We start from the raw sequence: 23,721 nt of genomic DNA on the forward strand, positions 1-23,721 counted from the left end.
AACACCATATGCCGTATACCGCGTCACAATGTACTGTTGTTGTCTCCTTCAGATGTTGACTTCAGCGTCGATAGGAACGTTTGACTCTGACGTCTCACGCTGGCGTTTGAGGCTGTGTCCCACGCTGCGTATAGCGTCTAATAGATGATCTTAACCCTAGTGTATTATGTACTGACCTTGGTGTGCAAGAAGCTCAAGCTCTTATTGACGTTTTCAATCTTGTGCACGCGCATGCGACCCGAGTTGGGCCGCGGCAGGCGCTCGCCGCTGATGATCTCCAGCAGCTTGAGGAGCCGCCGGCCGTCTGCTAGGTCGGCGAACAGGTCGTCCACCTCCATGCGGGCCTGGAAAGATGGTTGTTGGTTTAGTTTTATGACACTGGTTTATGGGACAGAGTATAATACAATAATCATACGTCGTACATCGCCGGATAGATATACCAAATTACAGCACAATAAGCTACTACGCAAAAATTCACTCAAGCAGTTGTAGAGTGCGGGAGCTGGTACCTAAGCAATTTCTTCAGAAATAGGTTCAGATGCTTAGAGAGTAAACATGTACTAAAAGTGAAACGAGGGGGTTAAAGTTCCCATTTTTTAGTTCGTTCGTTTCAGCCAAATGACGTCCACTGCTGGACAAAGGCCTCCTCCAAGGTTTTCCACAATGCACGGTCCTGCGCTGCCCGTATCCAGGCTCTTCCCTATTAGGCATTTTTTAGTATTTCGCTAATATCTTTTAAATGGTGCTTCATACAGAAAAAAATATCTATGACGCGATGAAAGCTAATTCTAGACCTTTTGTTCTAAACACTTTTTTTAAATTCCTACCCCTTTTCGAACTACACGTCCGAAAAAGTGAGTGGAACAGTTTTTTTTATAATAAAGAGCTCAACTCATAAAACTCATTTGTTTTTTGTAAACAGGCTCTCAAAGAGCACTTTTACACATCCCAACTCTACCACTGCTTCGGGAATAAGAAGGGTAATGGGCGTGCTGAAAAGAAGCAGTGCAAGAAACTCAGACTTTTATAAAAAAACCATTGAGTTCGAGTGAAAAACTGTTCGTTGAAATAATAAATGCGTGCAAATGAGTATGTATTTGTATCAATTGTGCTTATTTCGCAATAGATATCGCGTTTTCGATAAGGCAATTATTATTAGACTGGAAATGAGTGAGTGATAATTTATAATTGAATGTTTATCTCCGGCGCCGATTGATGTTGATGATGTTTTTAATAAATTAACGGTTATGTTCAATTATTTGCAATTATAATTATGTGTGCCATTGAATTGTTCAAATAATAATAATAATAAACAATATGCTGGCTTTTTGACGTGGTTTTATACGATGGATTTACATCTTATTTGCACCATCTTACTTTAACTTTGACAAAAGTCAAAAATCTGTCAAACAAAAACCACCGGTTATCGTTAGTTAGGTACGGTTAAAGTTAGGTGGTTCAACTCAGTCTTGAATACGAATCTCTCGATCAAAAACCATTTCTTGACCAAATTATGAACTTCACCAAGTAAAACCTGTCATCTGCTTTGCACTGGCCCAGTCGAACCTTAACTTCCAACTCCTATGTTCTTCTGATTAATTTCGTTGCGGGTCCAGTGACAGTTTTCCCCCGGGATAAATTTGACCTTCACTGGTTGGGTTTTATTGGTGGTCAAGCTGTAGATCCTGGCTACACAGGAGTTGCAGCGGTGGGGACGAGAGGTGGGAATAGTCCCGTTTACTTCTTGATTGCTTTTATTATACGTTTAACAATTCAAAGAATGTAATATCATGTCTATTTAGTTTTCATCATTGCTCACATTCGTCATCTACGATCTAAGTATAGCAAATTACTCCACATACAGTCATTTCGTCAGTTTTTGTCGCATATGGCCAAAGATTAGTCATCTGCTATAGTTTCATTTTAACAGACATGTGGTGGAGATATTTTGGTGGTGGTTATGAGTGTTGACTTGAGACTTTAGATGTTTTACTTAGCTCATGGAACGGAGGTGATTCCAAGTGCAAAATTAACATTATTTTCTATCAGTTTACTCGTATGTCTGTTTATCAACAACTTTAGAATCAACTACTCAAAATACAGGCGATTTAAAGATGCGCTAGCAAGAGATTTCTAACCAAAATTTAACTGTATGATAAAAAAATATATTTTAAACTGTTTAGAGGTAGCTTTCAGAGCTAGAATATAGTATTTTTTACTAGTTTTTCCTTGTAATTTTTGGTTATTGGTCTCAACTACATAAAAAGTTACTTTAAACGAGATTTAAACTAGCGTTAACTACTCGTACTGTTACAAAAAGTAAGAAGGAGATAAAATTATTCTCATTTCTTTCAGCAAAGTTTGTCCCATTCAAATCTCCAAGCACATACATATTAGGTAAAATTAACACAACACAGTGTATGTATTATGGCTTTATTATGTTCTCACATGACTCATTGCTATTTGTAAAACGATTGCGCGGTCACTATGTCATCGGCAATGAGATCAGCGTAAACAAAATAAGTAAATAACGCTTCGCCATTTTAATTGAGTAATTTACAGCAATGAGGGCTATCGTTTTTATACTTAACAGTTGGCACCCCTGGCGATTGACAGGACCTTACTCTACAGTGGCGCAAACTGGTGAGCGCTAAAACGATAGCCCTCATTACAATGCACAAATTCTCTAAAAACTTGATTTTTATTCTGGGTAAGTGGAAAAGAGAAGTTATGGGCTCTTATGCCATTCAAAATGTATGGCAATTGGTAAGTCTATAGAAGAAAATAATCTTATTTCACGTCACTTGCAGTAAATAAACTAATGCAAGAAATGAAGAAGTTACGCCTAACTAAACTATTGATTTCACAAAAAGGTTATGTAGGGATCAAAAATAGGAATTTTTCTCTAGTTTTAGTTTCTCTAAGCATGTTTTGTCATAAAATTAATCCGAAAGGTAACATTTAAGAAAAACTGCAACTAGGCAGTATTTTTCCAATATGGCGGCGCAAGCGGCCACCATACGAGGTCCCAAAGTTAAAATTCGTAAAGAGCACATCGAAATCTATACAGGGTGTTACTTTGCATTCTTGCCATATTTACAGAGGTTACTATATTACTGATACTGAACACAAATCCGTAAAAAAATAATACCCGAAAAAATTTTTTTTTAATCTTGAGTATTTTATTTTATCGACAATCTGTTAAACACATCACTAATTATCGTAACGCATGCACATCACTTGTTGGCGATGGCGATGAAGACTTTTTTACTTTTTATTGTATTTTTAAATATCTATTGCAATCTATTGTCTTTAAAATGTCTTTTTGACACTTGGAAAAAACTGAGAAATCCATCAATCACAAATCACGTTATAAATAATACAAAAATGTCTGAAGTGTATTCAAACAACGAATAATTTAATCAAAATGGTGCTTGGAGTGTCTGCAAGACGTCTTAGACGAAATGCTTGATGACGTACCCTTAGCGTTACACCAAATGCTCTACTACCAGCAGGATGGTGCTCCCCCACAATAAGGACGTCAAGTGCGCGAATAATACGTTTGGTGAACAGTGGATTGGACGAGTGGTCCAGTAGCTTGGCCACCACGATCCTCGGACCTGACACCAATGGATTTTTGGAGTGACTTGAAACGACTGGTATGCGCAGAAGAGATAAACAGTGTAAACGCGTTACATGAAAGGATTGTTTTAGTGAAACTGTGAGACAAAACGTTTATGTGTTGCGAAAACTAAAGCGAAAAACCTACGCTTCGCCGTGCTAGACTGTGCCTTCTTCAGAACGGAGGACACTTTGAACGCCTTCTTCAGAACGGAGGACACTTTGAACACTTGCTTCGCAGTACGTAAACTTTGTAAGTAGGAACTTATAAATAAATAATTAATTGTGAATAAGGTGATTTCATTTCATACTTAATTTATTAATTTGTAAAAATAGGGTACAATGTTAAAATTAATTAAAACCCTAATAATTATTACGTATTTTTGACGGTCCTAAGCCCGTAAAGTAGAAAGGAAAATCTGAAATCAACTGAAGAGTATTTTAAAATAATTATTATGACTGGATAAAAAGGCTGGTACCCAGAGCCATAAAACAACAGATTATTAAGAACTAGGCCACGCCCACTAGGTTTATTCCACTTGCACCTGTAGAACGTATGAGACAAAATGGGTTTATTCCAATTTGTACTGAAAAACCAAATTTACTAAAATCTTAGTGTACTTTCTTTATGGGGGTCTCTTGTTTATCTTAAATAATAGGTATTGTTCCCTACTTTTATCTCTGTGAATATGGCAAGAATGCAAAGTAACACGGTGTATAAATACCAATTTTTATTACTCCCGGAAAACTATCCAGGTAAAACTACCAAATTACTGGACTATATACAGGGTGGAAACGATAAGTGATCTCATTCGATTATTTCTAAACTATACAAGATATCTAAATAAGGAAGCTGGAAACATTGAATTTTCGGATAGATCCAGTTTATTTTGTAACTTATTATTGGTACCGTTGGATAGAGCTCGTGAAGCACTTTCAGGATCAGTAACCAGTTTTTGGATATCTTATATAGTTTAGAAATAATCGAGTGAGATCACTTATCGTTTCCACCCTGTATAGCACGAGGGGGTAATGGGGGAATGATGAGTAATAGTAATTTGTGCATAAACAAATTATTAAAAAACAAAATAATGGATTCTAGCCTACTGATGACGTCACCAGACACTCACGTCACTACTTACTGACCAGGAAGTCCCTGTACTCCGCAAGCTCCTCCTGCTCCGGAGTTCTGTTGGCCTGGCAGCGTCCGGGAGTAAGAAGGAATTACTAACAGTCATGATAGCAAAGTAATTGTCTAAACTAATACCCAACAACCTTGACACCTTCGCTTATAGCTGCTTCATTATCATCGACTGCTGAACATAGGTCTCCCCCAATGATTTCCACAATGGCCGGTTGGTGGCGGCCTGCATCCAGCGCCTTCCCGCTACCTTTATGAGGACGTCGGTCAACCTTGTGGGTGGACGTCCTACGTTGCGCTTTCCGGTACGTAACCTCCACTCCAGAAACTTGCTTCCCCATCGGCCGTCATTTCTGCGTACTATATGTCCTGCCCTTTGCCACTTCATCTTACTAATCCGTATGTCAGCGACTTGTCTTTATAGCTGCTTATCTCTTTTAAATTCATAAAAACAACACGACATTCGTTGATTGAAATATGCCAGGTCAGCTAGTCATCATTTTCAAGTTCTTTAGTCTCCAGGATCAAGACAAATGGAGGATATGGCCTTTTTTTCGTCAGGAAATGCATGAAATTGCATACCCACTGGCCCGGGGGAACCAGTAGGTTATGTGAGGCTCTCCCAGCCAGATGGGCAGGGCCTACTCACTAAAACCTGACGGTGTCCTCCTAAAGTCTTTAGGACGGAACTGTGGAGGATATGGCCTAAACTCACTGGCCAGACGGGTTGGGGATGGCAGATTCAGCGACACACATAGGTGGAGAAGCTGAGGGATCTTGTTCTGAGAGCCTTACTCTGGGGCAGAGCCGCGAAAGAATCCCCAAACCGTCTATCAAGAGTTCTGAGTCTCTGAGTATACGATCAGGTTTTTATAAAAAGACCCCGCTCATCTAGCAGGAGCCAGATCCACCTAAATCCCCACAAAAAGCACTGGTCCCTTCTGAAGAGTAATGGGTGTGGAACAAAAGGCAGAGGCAAAGTATTACGTTGAATGTTCGCGGTATCAGACTTGGACGTACCTTCTGTAGGAATGAGTTGATCCATTTCGTGAATGTTTTCTTCTGGATGTGCAGGCGCTCCTCTTGGAGGGCCTTGATGCGGCCCTGCTCGAACTTGAGCGCGTCCTCGCGCTGCGTCATGTTGGTACGCTGCTGCACTGCCGTCGCGTACCCGCCCGGCTCATACTGCGGCCCTGGGGAAAGATGGAACGGTTACAAACCAAATTCAATTTCAGTACTTATACTCGTATACCATCACCATCGAATCAGAAATGAGGAGATCCGTAGGAGAACCAGAGTGACTGACATAGCCCGCAGAATCACTAAAATCAAGTGGCAGTAGGCGGGGCACAGCATCGTACGCACACTCACTGCGGGCGCCCGTCGCACAGTCGCGACAGCAATATAATTACGCGCGAGCGATAAGAATGGGTAGCTTGGGGTCATTGGACAAAATTATACGTGCTCAGAGACCAGGCTTTAGTCTAGGGCGTAGTCATCGTGGTAAATCGATCATGCGGTAAATTACATACTTCTCGAAAATTTTCAAAATTATTTTCCTATACCCTACAGTTGCAGTGTTTCTTAATTATAATAACAGGATGTTTACCATATCTCCTAGCCGGCTGGTAGTCCTGGTACGAATGGTAGCTGACGTTGCTGAGTTGGCGCTGCATGTCGTCACCGCATCGGGGTGGCGCCTCTGTCGCTTATGTCTAATCTTTGGCACTGTTATCACTGTAATACTGTAAATAGCTCGTGATGGTCGGCGTTCTAGGGTTTAAAATTAGGGTTAGATTCTCACATTTAGAGAGACGGATGGACGTCTAAATGTAAACAGTGGGAATAAGCCCTTAAAGGATGGTTTTGTTTAGGGTATACAGCTACAAATAAACAAAACGAAACGTGGAATATTGTGATAATTTGAATAAGGAATCATTTTCTTTTTATTTATGTTCTGGAGTTTTAACCACGGATAAATAATGCCTGTTTATGGTATATCGCTACAAATAGGCAAAATGGAACATATGAACAAAAAAATGGGACGCTGTGATTATTGAATATTTTTTTCATTTTCCATGTAAAATAAACTATTTTATTACAAAACAGTGTTTTTTTTTAACTTTTATTTAACCCTTCAATGAATATTTTTCTATTATGCTTCTTTTTATAGCATCTTGTCAGAATAGATCTCAGTTTTTACAGAAAAAACCTATCGAGCACGCAGCGCGTATTAAAAACTATCTTTTATAGAAGAAATCATACGGGTAGACTGGGGTAGACTAACAGGGTAAAATGGCGCGTTTTCGTCCATTTTGGTGAACCTGAGGGCTTAGTGTGAGTTCACACCAAATGTCAATACAAAAAATGACATTTAATGTATGACGGATTGTACACCGCCCCTAGCAAAAACTGTCAAGAACTATTTTTTTAACGCGTTCACTAGTGACGAAATTTGATGTAAACTCACACTAAGCCCTCTGTTCGTGCAAAAAGTTTTAAATAAATAACTTCATAAATATTGTTTTTCTAAAGTGCATGGATATAAAAGACAGCTCATTCGTCAATCTCATACATTAAATCATGCACGTCTGTTTTGACTTTCTCTATTCCCTCATTCAGAACGCGTTGCTACTTTTACTTGATGAAAGCTTTTGCTTAGCGATGTCTCTGTGTGGAGAATATCATAAAAGCACAATTAATTTGACTGACAGTCAGTCTTTAGTTACAAAAGAATGCTTAATTGGCAATAATGCCAAGGCATAAGTTCTCTAAAACTCTCAATCTTCACTTTACGCCTAAAAACCAATGAATGTAGTTTATTTTTTTTTAAATAATAAACTTTACTGCCAGAATTAATCTAAATTCAAGTTTAACAGCAGCTTTTGCACTAGGCTCGCAAGCCTGTATCGCAGCAGCCAGTTACTGTTGTGACATTATGATGTTTAATTTATTTTGAAATCAAATAGGTACCTACCTAGTCAATTATTTTACCGAATAAATGACGTCATGGATATACGTAAAGTCCATGGGAATACATTTTGAAAGCCCATAAAAATTGAGTCAATAATTTTTTGTTGACAATACGTCACAAAAAATCGCGTTCCACAAACAATATTTTTTACTTGGTGTTCTATAATGAAAAATCTAAGCCCGGTTTCCACCAAAGCGGAGAGGAAAAGAGATTTTGTTTGGACCAACTGATCTGAATCAGATGGGTTATTCCAACACATCATCTCTCCGCTTTGTGGAAATCAAGCCTTATTTTCTCTAGCTTTTGAAGTATTAAAACTAACGATTTATGGCTTAAAGTTTAAAACAGCTCATCAACTAGCCAGAAGGCACATGAAGCTACTCGCAGGCATGGACGAGCCTCACGCAACTGTACCTGCCGTTAATTACGCAACGTGCGCGAATGACCTGCGCCAAAGAATAACTTGTACAGGTTTAAATATTTTTATGGAGGTTATTTTTAACCTACATTCTGAATAATTGTTATTGACGGGATTTCTACTCCGATATTAAGGAGACTCGAAAAACTCTAAATTAAGGTATATGGTAGCAATCCCGTCAATAATAATGATTCTGTTAGTGACCATGAAAGTTTAAAACAACCTACATTCTTTGCAATACATATGCAATATAAATTCTTGACCAAAACGTTTTTTAAGGGTAAAAAGAAAAACGAACTTTTTTTAGGTCACTATGAGCAAAAATGTGGAATGTGGTGCAGTAACACGAGCAAATGCATATCAAAATGCAATAGACTTTTCAAAAGCGCTTTTACTCGTCCTAGTGTAGTTTTAATCCTATTATCACAACTTTGGGATAAGAAAAATTACTTTATGTAGAACTTCTAGGTTTATTTTTTTTAGGATTTTACATTAAAAATGCTAAATGCGATGTCCCTCCTCCAGCAAACTTGACCTTCACTAGTTGGGTTTTATTGGCGGTCAAGCTGTAGATCCTGGCTACACAGGAGTTGCAGCGGTGGGAACGAGAGGTGGGAATAGTCCCGTCCCTCCTCAAACAGTCGATTTTAATCCATGTTTTAGAAGTTTACGCCCGTATTCCCAAACGATGCTTGCTTATGTGAAGCAGCAAATCGAACGCACAGCGTTGAATAGAGCTCTGTGATTGGTTCGTGTGTCAACCTGTGCATCAACGCGCACTGTGAAACTGAATACGGGCGTTAAACTCCTTTCAAAGCATTGACCATTCTGCGCGTATATGCGCGCGCGCCGTTACGCGCATAGTTCACCGCGCACGCGGAAACCTGCCCGAGCGCGTGAACTGTTACACATTAGCATTGAAGGATGGGACTATTATGCATTTCTATAAATCTAACCATAATTTCGAACTCCTATGTTCTTCTGATTAATTTCGTTGCGGGTCCAATGACAGTTTAACTTTCCCCCGGGACAAACTTGACCTTCATTGTTTGGGTTTTTATGGCGGTCAAGCTGTAGATCCTGGCTACACAGGAGTAAATGATGGGGCAAAATCTCTTTATTAACGTTTACGTAACTAGCTTTCCGCCCGCGGCTTCGCCCGCGTGGAATTATTCGGTTTTTTATATAACCTATGACACTCAGCAATAATGTGGCTTTCTATTGGTGAAAGAATTTAAAATCGGTTCAGTAGATCCCGAGATTACTCCAAACAATTTAACAAATATACAAACACACAAACTTTACCTCTTTATAATATTAGTATAGATAGACATACGGTTTACAAGAAACTAATTTGCAAATAGATGCTTAGATAGTGTTTAAATGAAATATGGTTTGTCCATATGTAGTTACCTATTTTGCATGTCATTAAAACCAAATGTATGATCTTGCAAGCTTGAAGAAAAATATTTGCATACGCAAATGTAATGTATTAGTTGGCCGATGACCGCATAGAGGCAAACACCATGAAACTGTGGGGTTGATCTACACCAATGTAATATTATAAAAAGAAAAGATAAATTGATTGTTTGTATTGTATAGGCTCCGAAACAACTGAACCGATTTGAAAAATTCTTTCAAGTTTGGAATCCTACGTTATTTCTGGATAACATAAACGGTACGAACTTCGCCGTGTCATTTAGCTAAAGAAGCAGCAGTTGGCGCCACTGTAGAGTAAGGTCATGTCACTCGATGTCACCAACTGAAGCACAAGGAGGGCTATCAAAATTAGCAGTCATAGTGAAATATTGAAATTCAACCAATTATAGAATCTAGGTCGAGTTTGAATCTTGTGAGCTTCGACCAATCAAAGAGTCACTATTATTTACTTGACTGGATTGAAAAACCTTTAAATTCCTGTTTTAAGGACTTTAAATTCTTTAATTTACCTCATAATAAGGTATAAGTTATAAATAGCCGACTTTCAAGCCCCAAAACACAAAAAATAAGCCAATTATGACCTCCCAGGTGCAAAAAGCAAGATGTCCGACTTGCATGTTTGGCAAATACCTACAAACAGACAGTGGGCGTGATTGCGTCCAACATTTGCCGTGCGGTCGATGACCTAGCCCATGCACGCGTTTTATCACTGAGAATAGTGACAAGTGAAATTATTGAACTTAATAAAATACTGATTTGTAAAATTTTCACCTAGTTTCTTCCCGCGGTTTCATCTGCGTCGATTTCGGACGGTCACAGACGGACTTTGTCAAAGACTGAAATAAAATACTTATAGTTCCAAAATACTGAACTGTCCTATCCATGACATTGACAGCGGGGCGCCACCGTCAATACCGGATCGCTGGTTCCGATTTTTGCCATGTTGGAAACCATATAGTTGAACGATGGTAGCGCCCCCCTGTCATTGAGTTTGGTGGGACAGTTCAGCGTGGGTCATCTATATTTCCATTTTTATGTCCCTAACATATAAAATTACCCCACCCTGTACAAACTTTCGTCTCCATACTTCAACCCCAAAGATGTTTTTCGCGAATTTATCTATGACCTTCTCCTAAATCTACTTTATTACCATATTCATCAAGATTGCTTCAACAATTTTGGCATAACAAACAGTTCCTTTCGCCTGTCAGGTTACCTTCAAAATTAATGATTTTAGTGTAAGTATAAATCCACGTAAGCGACGAGGTTATACTTATAGATAACGGCGGGATTGTCAAAAGTGCCTAGTGACTGAGTTTCTTGCGCTGCTTCTTCTCAGCACTGGCCCATTTATTGTCCCGAAGCAGTGGTAGGGTTAATACTGGGACGTGTAAAAGTGCTTTATAAAAGCCTACTTGCAAAAATAAATGAGTTTTTTATGCAATTTTGCAACAATATTAAGAGTACATTAAGAACAAAAATAACTAATTTCCCACAAGTCTAAACGTTCATGAAGGCCTAAACAATTTTTTCGAAGAAACAACTTGCTGCATTCTCACAATACAACAAGTTGCCTAGTTCACACGTGCTTTCCATTCTGGAGATGGCGCTGCGAGCGTATCTAATAGCATTGTTAGAACTTTAGATTTACTGGTAAAAGATAAATGAGTTCCGGTAGTACGGGACTATTCCCACCTCTCGTTCCCACCGCTGCAACTCCTGTGTAGCCAGGATCTACAGCTTGACCGCCGATAAATAAATAAATTCTTTATTGACATAAAGTGTTACACTAAAACATACAACACAGTAATGAATGTAGATTACAACAATCTAGACAGGTACACAAACAGTGTGTTGAGTGAATCCTGGTACCCAAGCTAAGATTTAACTTGAGTTATGGATACCAAGGCTCTCTTATATCCCAACCAGTTAAGGTCAAGTTTTTCCCAGGGAAAGTTAAACTGTCATTGGACCCGCAAAGTTAATCAGAAGAACATAGGTGTTCGAAGTTAAGGTTCGACTTCCCTCCATTGCAAAGCGGATGACAGGTGATAAACAAAGGTATAATAACCTTTAAAAGATATGCACCACAGACCTCCGGTAGAGTAGTAGGACAACTCTCCTTCTTCCCATGGTGTCGTAAAAGGCGATTCATCATCATCAGGTTCAGTTTAGTCTCCACAGCAGGAACACGACCCTCTCCAATTTACCAGAGGCAAATGGAGGGTTTGACCTACACTCCCCACGCCCGCGACTTCGTACAGACCCCATTTTACCCCCTTAGGGGTAGAGTTTCGTAAAATCCGTTCTTAGCGGATGTCTACATCCTATAAGGAACCTGCCAAATTTCAAGTTTGTAAGTGTTCGTTCGTTTCAGCCGAAAAGTCAAAGTCAAAGTCAAAATTTCTTTATTTGTTTAGACTAATAAATAGTTCTTACAAATCGTCATTTTGCTCTTAAGGAGCCTCAACATGTCTCATAATCTTTTTACCCTACCAGCGCTTCGAGACCAACATTTGGCAAGTGCTGAGAAGAAGCGCCGCAACAAACTCAGAGACGTCCACAGCTGGACAAAGGCCTCTCAAGGTTTTCCACAAAGACCGGTCCTGCGCCGCCTGCATCCAGGCACCTCCCGCGACCTTCACCAGATCGTCGGTCTACCTAGTGGGAGGTAGGTAGGTGTAGTTTCTGAGATTTTGTGATTAATCAGGGTAAAGGAAAGGTATGTATTTCACTTTAAATAGTTAGTGACGGTATAATAATAAAAATGCATTTGGATAAGCCTGCAGATTAACTAAAGACTTAAAGGTGATCTTTGATGATTTCACGATATGATTAATCAGCATTCACATTAAAAAGATAAATACCTCACGAGTACTGAAGCATAATATTTGTTATTCGTTGTCCTTATTCAGTCATCGAATGATGTCATTTTGTCTTGAACAGCTTGAACTAGCCTTTACGTGTGGTTTCGCTTGCTTAGATTGTAATAATCTTAATAAATAGGTACTCTTCTATCTTTTGTATAAGGCAACTGTTACTGATTGTCAACACACAACTCGAACTCAACTGATAAACAGAGCTAACGAATTTTAGAAAATTCACCAGCTGAAAACAAAACTAAACCGCGGGCAAGTCATACCCAACTTCTGGCCTAGGGGGGATTAGATTTAGGTCAGAAATCTTTGACTTTGCTTTTTCAAAGCGATTGTACTTGACTTTTAGGCGAGTTCATAGATTTTCTGCCCTCTGCTATCTTCGCTGGGAACGCCAATGGTGCCATGCTCCATAAGGAAAAACGTAGGACAACGGTTGCCAAGAACCATACACTTGCACAACATAGAAATACCATAATTTAGGATAACTTATCTTATTTTTAAGATGAGACTGTCAATAAATACTTCCCAAGACAACACAATTACTTACCTCTAACAAACATATTTACGATGAGTCTTTTTTACGTCTTAATAAATATTAATAGATTGGCCATGTACTTGATAAATTATCTAAGGTTGCTGCAATAACAATAAATAAATAACATCGTACTTATTGCAATAAGAATAATAGGTAGTAAATAATAATAAAATGTTACAGTAAATAAATTGGAATTATTTGTTTAGCGAATACTTTTTGCCAGCTATCTCCTCGTGTATAAATTCATTTAAGTAATTAAAGACATTTTTTTAATTCTGGGTAGGGTATGCGTAATACTAGCTTTTTCCCGGGTCTTTCGTATGAATATCGATGTGTACAAAAAGATGTATACAATAAACCTCAAGCAGAAGTTACATTATGAACCGTAAGTATTTTTTTTAATCGGTTCAGTATTTCCACAGATTACTTTCTTTAAAATAAACTTAAAGTGGACGATTTTGAAACGTCAAATGGCAAAAATCGGAACTAAAACCCAGTAAATAGCGCCCCCTGTCAATGTAGCTGGGACGGTTCGTGTTGGACAGGACAACTATAACGAACTTTTACCCCTTATTATTAGTGTAAGAAACACCTACGTGTATAGAGTCGCGTTCAACAGCTAGTTGTGTTGTATTTAAACAAAACTGCATATAGCTATCTTGTCACATTCCCGCCTTGCAGGGTGATAAGACTATCGCGACTGATAGCGACCGCTCCTTGACTCAATGCTAGACGGCATATCAAGTTTTACACTGATAGTTTCTTATTTACTTGGAATAGGTAATATTTTGCAATAAAAAAGTGTATATTGATGGGCTTTCGCCTGGATATTATCGATGAGTGTTTTGAATATTTTAATAATAGTGACTGAGTTTCTTGCGCTTGCTTCTTCTCAGCACTGGCCCATTTATTGTCCTGAAGCAGTGGTAGGGTTAATACTGGGACGTGTAAAAGTGCTTTTAAGCTTATTTGCAAAAATAAATGGGTTTTATGAGTTTTTATGCCTTTTCTACTCTTTCATGACTTGCTTGCTTACCCCCTTACTAATAAAACTTACACGCTCGTTGATCAGTGTTTTAAAGTGACGTTTAGTATGGAAATGTCATTTTAAAACAGTGATCAACAACTGTGAAACTTTTTATTAGTAAGGGGGTTAGCCTTTAGTAACAAATTATAAGTATAATTATAATTAAGCTTGTATTATAGTAATGTAGATTGTAGAGTCCCGATGGCACAACTACCTACATTATAAATCTAGCGCATAGCCGAATTAGTGCCTGAGGTATGAGATCGAGCGGTAAGGGTGACGTGACGTATCCTAGTCTCGTTGACGTTTGATGTCACAAAATCACCTTCTCGTACCGCTGCCAAAACACAGGCACATACTCAGTTACGCATTAGACTTGTAAAACGCAACTGCCATTGTTTACCTTAATAAGCCGCACTACAAATCTACTTAGACTGAGTTGCACCACCTAACTTTGACCGTCACTATAATAATAACCAGTGTTTTTTATGGAATTTGACAGATTATTGACGATTTCAATGTTAAAGTAAGATGGTGCAACCTTAGTATTTACTAATTTAGCAAACTGGTATGGTAAGTTTGGCATTTTTTGTAAGCATTAGAGCGAAACCGGTGCTCTAACGACCGGACTAGTGTGAACTGGTTTTGATGAAATATAACAATAATTATCATTATTGGTTCTACAATAATAGCTTAAGAGACCATTTTGGCAATAGTAATAATATTATTATTATGGTGGATAAGACAACCACAGCCGAAAGAAATAAGCCACAACAAGTGCGATTGCGGTCAAATAATACCTGCCTTGTTATGTATTCATAAAAAACCTCTATCAGAAGTGTGATCACGAAGATCCTAAACGAAGGCCGCTACCAAGTGGTCAATATGGAAATCATGTGGTAGAGCAAGCTTTAGGGACGTGTTTAAGCGCCCTAGAACGGGCCTAAGTACTGAATAAATTATTTGTATTTGTATTGGGAAGGCCTTTGTTCAGCAGAGGATGTCCCGTGGCCGAAATGATGATGATGATGTAATTGCTGTGGAGCCAAGATTCTAACTCTACTCGCCCTAACTTCTTCTTCAAAATAAATGTCTTTTGGAAGAGGAATACGAGCGTGATACAGTTTCTTTTTTACATCGACAGCGCGGGCAAAGTCTAGATATAGTTAAAAAATCTGAAATGTCAAATGGCAAAACTTGAAACATTATGCCAGTATTGATAAAATCCTATTATAATGTTATATGGGATACTTCAGTGTTGTCCAACGTGACAAAAATCGGAACTAACTAATAACCCAGTTTGATAGTAGCGCCCTCCTGTAAATTTCATAATTATATGGGACACTTCAGTCCAGTTTATTGATAGTAGCGCCCTCCTGTCAATGTCATATCTGATACACTTCAATGTTGGACAACTTTAGCAATGTAGTAGATGTTCTATTTTTGTTTTGCATTAACATTCAACATGTCTGCCACCAGTCTGACCGGGTTTGTTTTTACAATGCTTAATTGGGGATCGCGAGCTTTCAAACAGAAATCTCGTTTAGACTTTACTAACTACATATTTCTAATAATACAGTTCAGTTCCCAGATAGGACACAAAAGTTAAATAATTAATTAGCGTAGTTTTTACCCGACAGCGCCAGAAGGAGGGTTATATTTAATAATAATAATAATAACCCCGCAGGGCAGCTTTGTGGCGAGCTGTTGGTGAGTAGCGACACCACGGGGCCAGTTGTTAATCCGAGTGCTCCCGAGAGTCGGTCAAGACCCTCGTCTTCGGCTTGCCGAAGTGGAATCCGAGAGGGTCTGCAGGACTTTCACCTCTGGCTTGCCTTAACCGGCCGGCCAGAGTGGAGTCGCTAGGGCTATATGCTCCAGGGGTGGAAGTGTTAAAGGGCATAACGCCGCGAGTAACTTCGGAGAAAGCGCAGCACACCTCTCTACACCCCTGAGCTGGAAGACGCCAATGTTGCCCCTCAGTCCGGTCTATACGACCCATGACGCCAGGGGGGGCCCATTTAGTCGCTGGCTAGTCACCGCCTGCCATTTTTTCAGTCCGAGACTATGAACCAGGCAAGTGTCCGTCCCGTAGTCTCCATCCATAGCCCAGTAACCAGTCCATCCATCCTTCATCCATAACCCTAGTCCATTCTCCAATAACTGCAATAGCTCCTGTGCACAGGCTGGGGATGGTCTCTGGCTACATCCCATGATATAGTCAGAGACTAGATCCAGCATGTGCACCACTTTCACTTTTGTCGATTATTTTGCGCTTAAAACGGCCTCTACGTGTTGGATCTGTATCCCCACGCAAGCCTTATAAAGGACCGGGTCACTCTTGACCCGTGAGCTCCAAAGCGTACAAACATAATAATAATAATAAAGTCCTTTATTGCTTCTACAACATACTTATTCTAGTTACAATAATGTTGATTGACATAATAATATTATTTAATTGCTTTACCTAGATAGTTTAACATCCAGGTAAAGCACAGGATAATTTTTATCCCATTTTTAAAGGGACACGTGCGCGGTAGTAGTTATTTACTCTGGTAATTATGTCATGTCAATGAAGCAAAATTCACGCGGGCGAATCCGCGGACAAAAGCTAGTTTGCTATAAATTAATAGGTTTTTAATTCATCTCTGTCGGTTAAAATCAACAGTAGGTATATACAGGGTGTTAGGTAAATGGGTATATGAGCCGACACTAGGGCATATGGGCATATAAATGGTATGGTGAAGTCAGAAAATTGATATCTTCATTTTAATTATTTTAATTTTCATACAAATCGGATTTTATAAAATATTTTTTTGTATGAAAATTAAAAAAAATTAAATGATCATATCAAATTTCTGACTTCACCATACCATTTATATGCCCATGTTAACATGGGCTAGTGTCGGCTCATATACCCATTTACCTAACACCCTGTATAGATGACCCACGCTGAACTGTCCCACCAAACTCAATGACAGGGCGGCGCTACCATCGTTCAACTAGGTATATGGTTTCCAACATGGCAAAAATCGGAACCAGCGATCCGGTATTGACGGTGGCGCCCCACTGTCAATGTCATGGATAGGACAGTTCAGTATTTTGGAACTATAGTAGCGCCCCTTCTTTCAATGTCATACCTTACGGGACAGTTTACTGTTGGACAACTTTGTGCTTCTCTATGCTTTACGTCTAAATTTTTCCTTACGGGGCATGGTAACTAACTCACATAAACTTAGAACTGATTCCGTCTGTTTAGGGAAGGCAATGAAATTCAGGAATAGGTTATAAACATAATTATAATCATAATAACGGCTACGATGGATAAAGTCTGGCACCAACCAAAGCATACTAGAAATAGTCACAGTACACAATAGTCAAGATACACATGGCCCAATATAGCCAACATAACAATACAAATCCACGAATGCAGTAACGGTCGGAGCATGAAGGTCGACGCACGCGCCTAATTGGTGCTCACTTGCTAATTGAGTTTAGCAACGCTGACCGCGGCGAGCAACGGATGGGTGACCTCTCAATGAGTTTTAGTCATAAGTTCACTATCAAAATGCACAATAATATTTGCAAAAAGTAACGGTTTTGATTTTAAGTCGGGTTGGGTTTCACGTTAACTGATTAGTCACGAAATCTCAGAAACTATACTTCTAACTTGAAATTTGGCAGGTAGGTTCCTTAAAGGGTGTAGACATCCGCCAAGAACGGATTTTACGAAACTCCACTCCTACGGTAAGACGGGGTCCACGGCCGGCCGCTAGTATCAAATAGGAGTCAAATTGCTTTCAATTTGAAAATGTTTGCACTTGCCCAAAATATTAATAGGTGCTCTAAGTGGAATAGGCCAGGTGCTATTTGGGCGGGTGCTCATGGTGGAATACGTCTTTAAGATTGCTACATATTTTTTAAATTAGGTATTGCTGATTTTCATCACTACAAGGCAAATATAATTGTCTTTAGAGTATAGGGCACTTAAAATCCCCTGCCTTGTGAAACACACGTGCATGGGGAAGGGGATTTTAATGTCAAATAATAGCCAATATTAAGTCCTCGTCGTTTCCTACACAAAGATTTTTGTAACCATTTGTAAACACACAGGAAACCTGATCTTTTCTGAAACCATATACCATTATCACAATGAATGAAGTAACCCAAATGGAATTTTTCACAGACTAAAAAACCGCTGACAATGGCTCCCCGCGCTTTAACTCAAGGCCACCGCCGTGTATGGTTAAAATTTAAATATAGGAATCACGTTTGGCCGCCTTATTACGTAACGCCAAAGCAACCAGCCAGCTAAAAACGCTTTGATCTCTATCATTTTTCTAAGGAGTTTCCATAAAGTTATTACCTAGCGGAATCATAATAGAGCAAACAACCACGAGCTGTCAAACGAAACCGATTTTGGATGACATTGGATGTCATTTGTGTGTCAGTGTCAGGATTATTTCACTGTTTTGTACAATAATAATCACTGAACCAGTCACCACGTTTATGAAGCACTAGGTACTTCTATAATAAATAAAATATGCATGATTTCATTCACGTAAAATTTGAATAAATCATAGAGCTCAAATTTGCTAAAGAACTGTCATATAGTTGCAAATCGTGAGACGACGAAATCACGCATCTCTCTCTATTTTTTCGCTCGCTCAGTCCTTTGATGCTCTATTCCGCTAGGTATAGCTTCTATCCCTATAATATTTCTAAGGAGTTTCAAGTTTGACAGCAACAGTTGCTATCGCAAAAACGATTACGTAATAACCCCGTAGGCCGTTACAAACGTTGATAAGCCGTTCCGAATTTGAATTTCGGCGTCCTGTTTAGCATTAATGAAAAAAATATGGCTTCATTTTTTGTGCCCGATTCGCGTACAGATAATGCATGATACATGTATCCACGTGTTTTTGAGATAATTCTAAGTTTTTAGGCAGTATTATTAAAACTCCTTTGACGATTTTTGTTTTTATTAACCCTTTAACCGCCTGACATTTTTTTTCTTATTTAATGATTGACATCGGTTGGGATATTTCTTTAGTTTTTGTATGTTAAGTGTCTTTTTTGTTCGCTTTTTAGGTTTAGTTATTAATGAATTTTACATGATTAAATGCCATAAATAAATACTTGTTGGGTTCGACTGTCACTCAGACGATGTTTTTGCCAATATTTGGAGATTCTTTGAGAACGCTTTCTGTGCCATATTTACATAACCGGTTTACTTTTCTATGTTGAATGACTGACATAATAATAATTTGGACATACGCATACATAATCATGTTCCTTGCTTGTTCAAAATTCGCGCACAGAAGACGGTACATCATCTAGCTTTAACACTTGACAAAATCTTGTTTACAATTTACATTATATTAAAATTCATGTTATTTTTGCAAGTAGGCTTTTTTAAACAGCATTTTTACACGTCCCAATATTAACCCTACCACTGCTTCGGGACAATAAATAGGCCGAGAAGAAGCAGCGCAAGAAACTCCGTCACTATTGTTAGTATCCCAACTAATATTATAAATGCGAAAGTAACTCTGTCTGTCTGTCTGTCTGTTACGCTTTCCCGCTTAAACCTCGCAACCGATTTTGATGAAATTTGGCATAGAGATAGTTTGAGTCCCGGGAAAGAACATAGGATAGTTTGTATCCCGGTTTTTGAAACAGGGACGCGCGCGATAAAGTTTTTCTGTGACAGACAAAATTCCACGCGGGCGAAGCCGCGGGCGGAAAGCTAGTAATTTATATTTTTATTGTTGTAATAGGTGTTATTTTGCCATGAACATTTAACCTGATGTGCTGCGCGTAATAATTTGTCTCCCAAACGCGAGTCACGGACGTTCACAGCGGCGACCGTGACCTCTAACGTCTGTCACAGATAACATTCACAGGTCATTTGTCACGATGACTTACTGCCGAGCCCAACATTACTGAGTATTATTTGCCTGAAAAACTTCAGATGGGTCTGACGAAGAATGTGCACTTCGCAAAATGAGACTCGCACTCGACTCGAAATTTTGTGAAATGCACATTTTGCAAAAATCTAATTTTGAGTCGAAAGCTCATTATGCGAAGTGCACATTCTGCTTCAGATGTAATACAAGTGAGTTCTCTCATTTTGTGGGTTGTAATAACTGTATCATCATCATCAACAGCCCTTTACAGTCCACTGCTGGACTATGAGCCTCCTCCACTATAGTGGAGGGTTTTGCCATAATCTCCACGCTAGGCAGGCGGGTTGGAGATCGCAGTTTAAAAGATTGATGTTTTTCAGAGAGCGCTGCTGCCCATTCTCTGTTTGATGTGTAGTCCCTAAGTCGCCTCTTACGACACCCGCGGGAAGAGTAGGGGTTGGTGACAAATGTATTCTACTCTGCCGTCACCACACGGCTTTGACAAATGTATTCTACTCTGCCGTCACCACACGGCTGTAATAACTGTAGTAAACCAAAAAGTTCTACATCAGTTTTTGACACCATCTTACTTGTTTCATATGGCTCATCTAATATACAATGGATTAAACTGGCCTCCAAATTACGTATATAATTTGGAGGGCAGTTTGAGCCATTATTAGTTATTTTCAGACTATTTATTGATATCCAGTCAAGCATGAGCTTGATGTTTTGGCTTTGTATCGAGATTTTACCGCCTTTTCAGATTACGAGCGTCTGTCATTTGTCTGTTACTGTCAAAGTAGGTACTATAGTAGAGATGCTGACAGAAACGCGTCATAGAAAAGTCAACTGTCACTACTCTAGTAGAGACGCGTCTCTTCTCATAGAAAGCTAACATTTGTGTTAACATTTACAATATTGTCAATTTAAAGACTAAACTTAACAAAATACAATGCATTCTTCTTGAAAAACAATATGTTGAGACATCCAACAAAACCTGTTAATGTTTTTATATTGTTTTCATTACACTAATAGATTCAACATTTCAAAAGCGGAATGGAATTATACGTTCCATTTCATGACCACGGTCTTATTGTTATTGAAGCAATTATGTGATATACTTTTACTTCGTCATGATGATTATTTTATTCTATTTACGCTGCGATTATCACTAGGTTAAGTAGAAAAAAAAAAACATTTATTTATGAAAGTAGGCTTTTAAAAAGCACTTTTACACGTCCCAGTATTAACCCTACCACTGCTTCGGGACAATAAATGGGCCGTGCTGAGAAGAAGCAGCGCAAGAAACTCAGTTACTCTCACTATTGTCAACCTTTTTTTCAGGGATTTACAGAATTATACCTACATAAAGTGATTATAGTTATTTAATTGAGAATATTTGAAAAGTATTTTTTTCTAAATGACTGTTTGGTCTTAGGTACCTAGGTTAGGTTCTAAATTGAAATCAATGATAATACTTAAGTAGCAACTTCCTACAATGCTTATATTCAATCAAAATGTTAAATCACCAATAGATAGAGAATCCTTTGACTTCCGATCAGTACACTGTAAAGTATAAAAGATCTTTCCTACTGCTAATAGGTTATGTGTTCAACATTCAAACAAATTTTGCGCAAGTATTTTGCCATTTTGTGAAGCTTTTAGACATAAAAACCGTTTTTGTTCCGCAAATAAAACTTTGTATTAGTATCTCAATTTACACAGAACGTCATTCATCATCATCATGCTTTATTCATGTCTGAATCATCTCAGGTTTTAGTATTGGTTTGTACGTGACTTCGAGCGAAACTAGTTATAACTTAATCACTGTTTCAATCGCTTCAGCTAGATTCTTCAAATTCCACGAATTTATCTAACTATACAAAGTATCCCAAAATTCAACGATTAGCTGGCGCCGTAGAGACAAAAACTTTATTTATTTTTCCTAAAATTAGTCATGACCATGTCCACCCTACGGCGCCGGCTTCTCGTTGACTTTTGGGACATCATGTCCCATGAGTCGCATGTAAAATTAACAGAGACATATGAACATTTTTGTGCAATGAAATAATCTTCAGTAATTGCTGCAAGTGCTCAAAACAATTGATCCAGATTTTCAACGACTTGTTTTTGATTAGGTGCAATAATTACCTAGTTTTAGACCACTTATGAGCTGATTATGTTGTAATAAATAGATTCTTGTCCGTTAATTTCAGAATGACGCATTCGATTATTTCCACGATTGGGATAGTTAATTGAATTGGATTGAAGACCAGCATTTTATGAGCATATATTTTGGATTGCGTCACTTTAACTGTGAAGTTTAATTATAATTATTGTACATTCTTCACCGACCAATTAAGATTTCGTGATGATCTAATCGCCAACGGTTTTCCTGTCTAACTATTGCCTTAAGCTAAAAACTAGCGATTTGCTTATTGAATTGATTTGTTTTTTTGCAACTTTATGACAGTTGTTAAGCAGTTAAAAGGTTAACAGTGAGGTAATAGGTATTTTTCTAAAGATTGTTGATTGTTTTAACTGATAAAGTCCAAGGCACAATCCAAGGTTTGACCTATAAGCAAGTTCAAAAATTTCATGTTGAATATCAATACTTTTTTAAAGAATCTTGTTAACCCTTCGTGGTAAACAAAATATGCTTGTGTTACAAGTGAGTTCACCACAATAGTCGCCACCTTCACCTGGCTTCAAGTGAATGAAAATTTCATAATAATTAAATATCTATGATTATACCACTTGGGTTTACACAATCCTCTACGTTCAACCATTTGTCATGGGCCGGTGCATTCGAAGTCAAATTAATAGATTATCGCTTGCACGCGAACAACGCAAGGTTTCGAGTAGGAATGTGATATGTTATCACGACGACGTCATTACAGTATCTCGCTATCAAATCTTAGATGACAAGGTTAGGTACGAACGAGGTAATCCATGAGAATTTTATTCATTGAAGGGTTTAAAATAATTATGAATGAATTTTAATTTTAATAGACTCCGTAGTTCAAAATCTTAGGTTTGTCAAACGGTTTTTAGTTTAACGTGTGAATTTTCGTAATTAAAACTAGGTATTAAAAGACAATTAACTCTTGTTAAAAATATGTTACAGCCGGTAATAATTGACATGTTACAACGTTGGATAACGTTTTCTTCGGTGATGAATGTGAGAATATTAGTTGTCAATCAATAAAGATTGAACAGTTTAGGGTTAATGAAGGAAGATTTAAAAATATCAAAAAGTAGCGATTCCATCCGAGAGAGTTGAATTTACATCGCGGGGAAAGCCGCGGCATGTGCATCCGTCACACACGGCTGCCCCACAACATCCGACTATCATGAGCATCACATTTTTCACTCACAACCCCTATAATAATATCACAATAACACCAAAATATCAAAACCCAAACACGTGATTAAAAATAAAATTAAAAATTAAAAACACAAACACTGCTTCCAATTTTAAATTCACTTCGAAACGCGGGAGTTCACTTTTTTTGTAAAATGCCAGCAACAACGTTAACGCGTGGCGGTCGTCATTCGCGGACTGGTGGCTTACGCGCCGTTTCCGTCATTGCACAGATAATGAGCCGGCGGTTTTAGGGTTAAGTGGAATGCGTGCGAAAACGGAAGTTCCAATTTTGAATTTTTATTTTATTTTTTGTGAACATCCTGATGATTGTAATCTTTATTTAAGGGCAGTTTTTTTTTAATAGACAGCGTTCCTATGAATGAGTTTATTTTTTGACCGATTTATTACAT

General features: G+C 38.4%; 1 protein-coding gene across 1 annotated transcript in view; it reads right to left on the reverse strand.

The window, feature by feature from the left end:
- LOC135085960 (spectrin beta chain, non-erythrocytic 1) overlaps nt 1-23,496 on the reverse strand; it is a 176,269-nt gene extending 152,773 nt beyond the window's left edge. The window contains exons 1-4 of the mRNA XM_063980744.1: nt 23,409-23,496; nt 6,372-6,535; nt 5,783-5,955; nt 177-344 (exon numbers count right to left, since the gene is read on the reverse strand). Of these exons, the coding sequence (XP_063836814.1) occupies nt 177-344; nt 5,783-5,955; nt 6,372-6,438 (408 nt within the window). The 5' untranslated portion in view covers nt 6,439-6,535; nt 23,409-23,496. The remainder of the gene's footprint in view (nt 1-176; nt 345-5,782; nt 5,956-6,371; nt 6,536-23,408) is intronic.
- Nucleotides 23,497-23,721: the final 225 nt, after the last annotated feature.

Source organism: Ostrinia nubilalis, chromosome 30, assembly GCF_963855985.1.
Source record: "Ostrinia nubilalis chromosome 30, ilOstNubi1.1, whole genome shotgun sequence".
Taxonomy (NCBI): domain Eukaryota; kingdom Metazoa; phylum Arthropoda; class Insecta; order Lepidoptera; family Crambidae; genus Ostrinia; species Ostrinia nubilalis.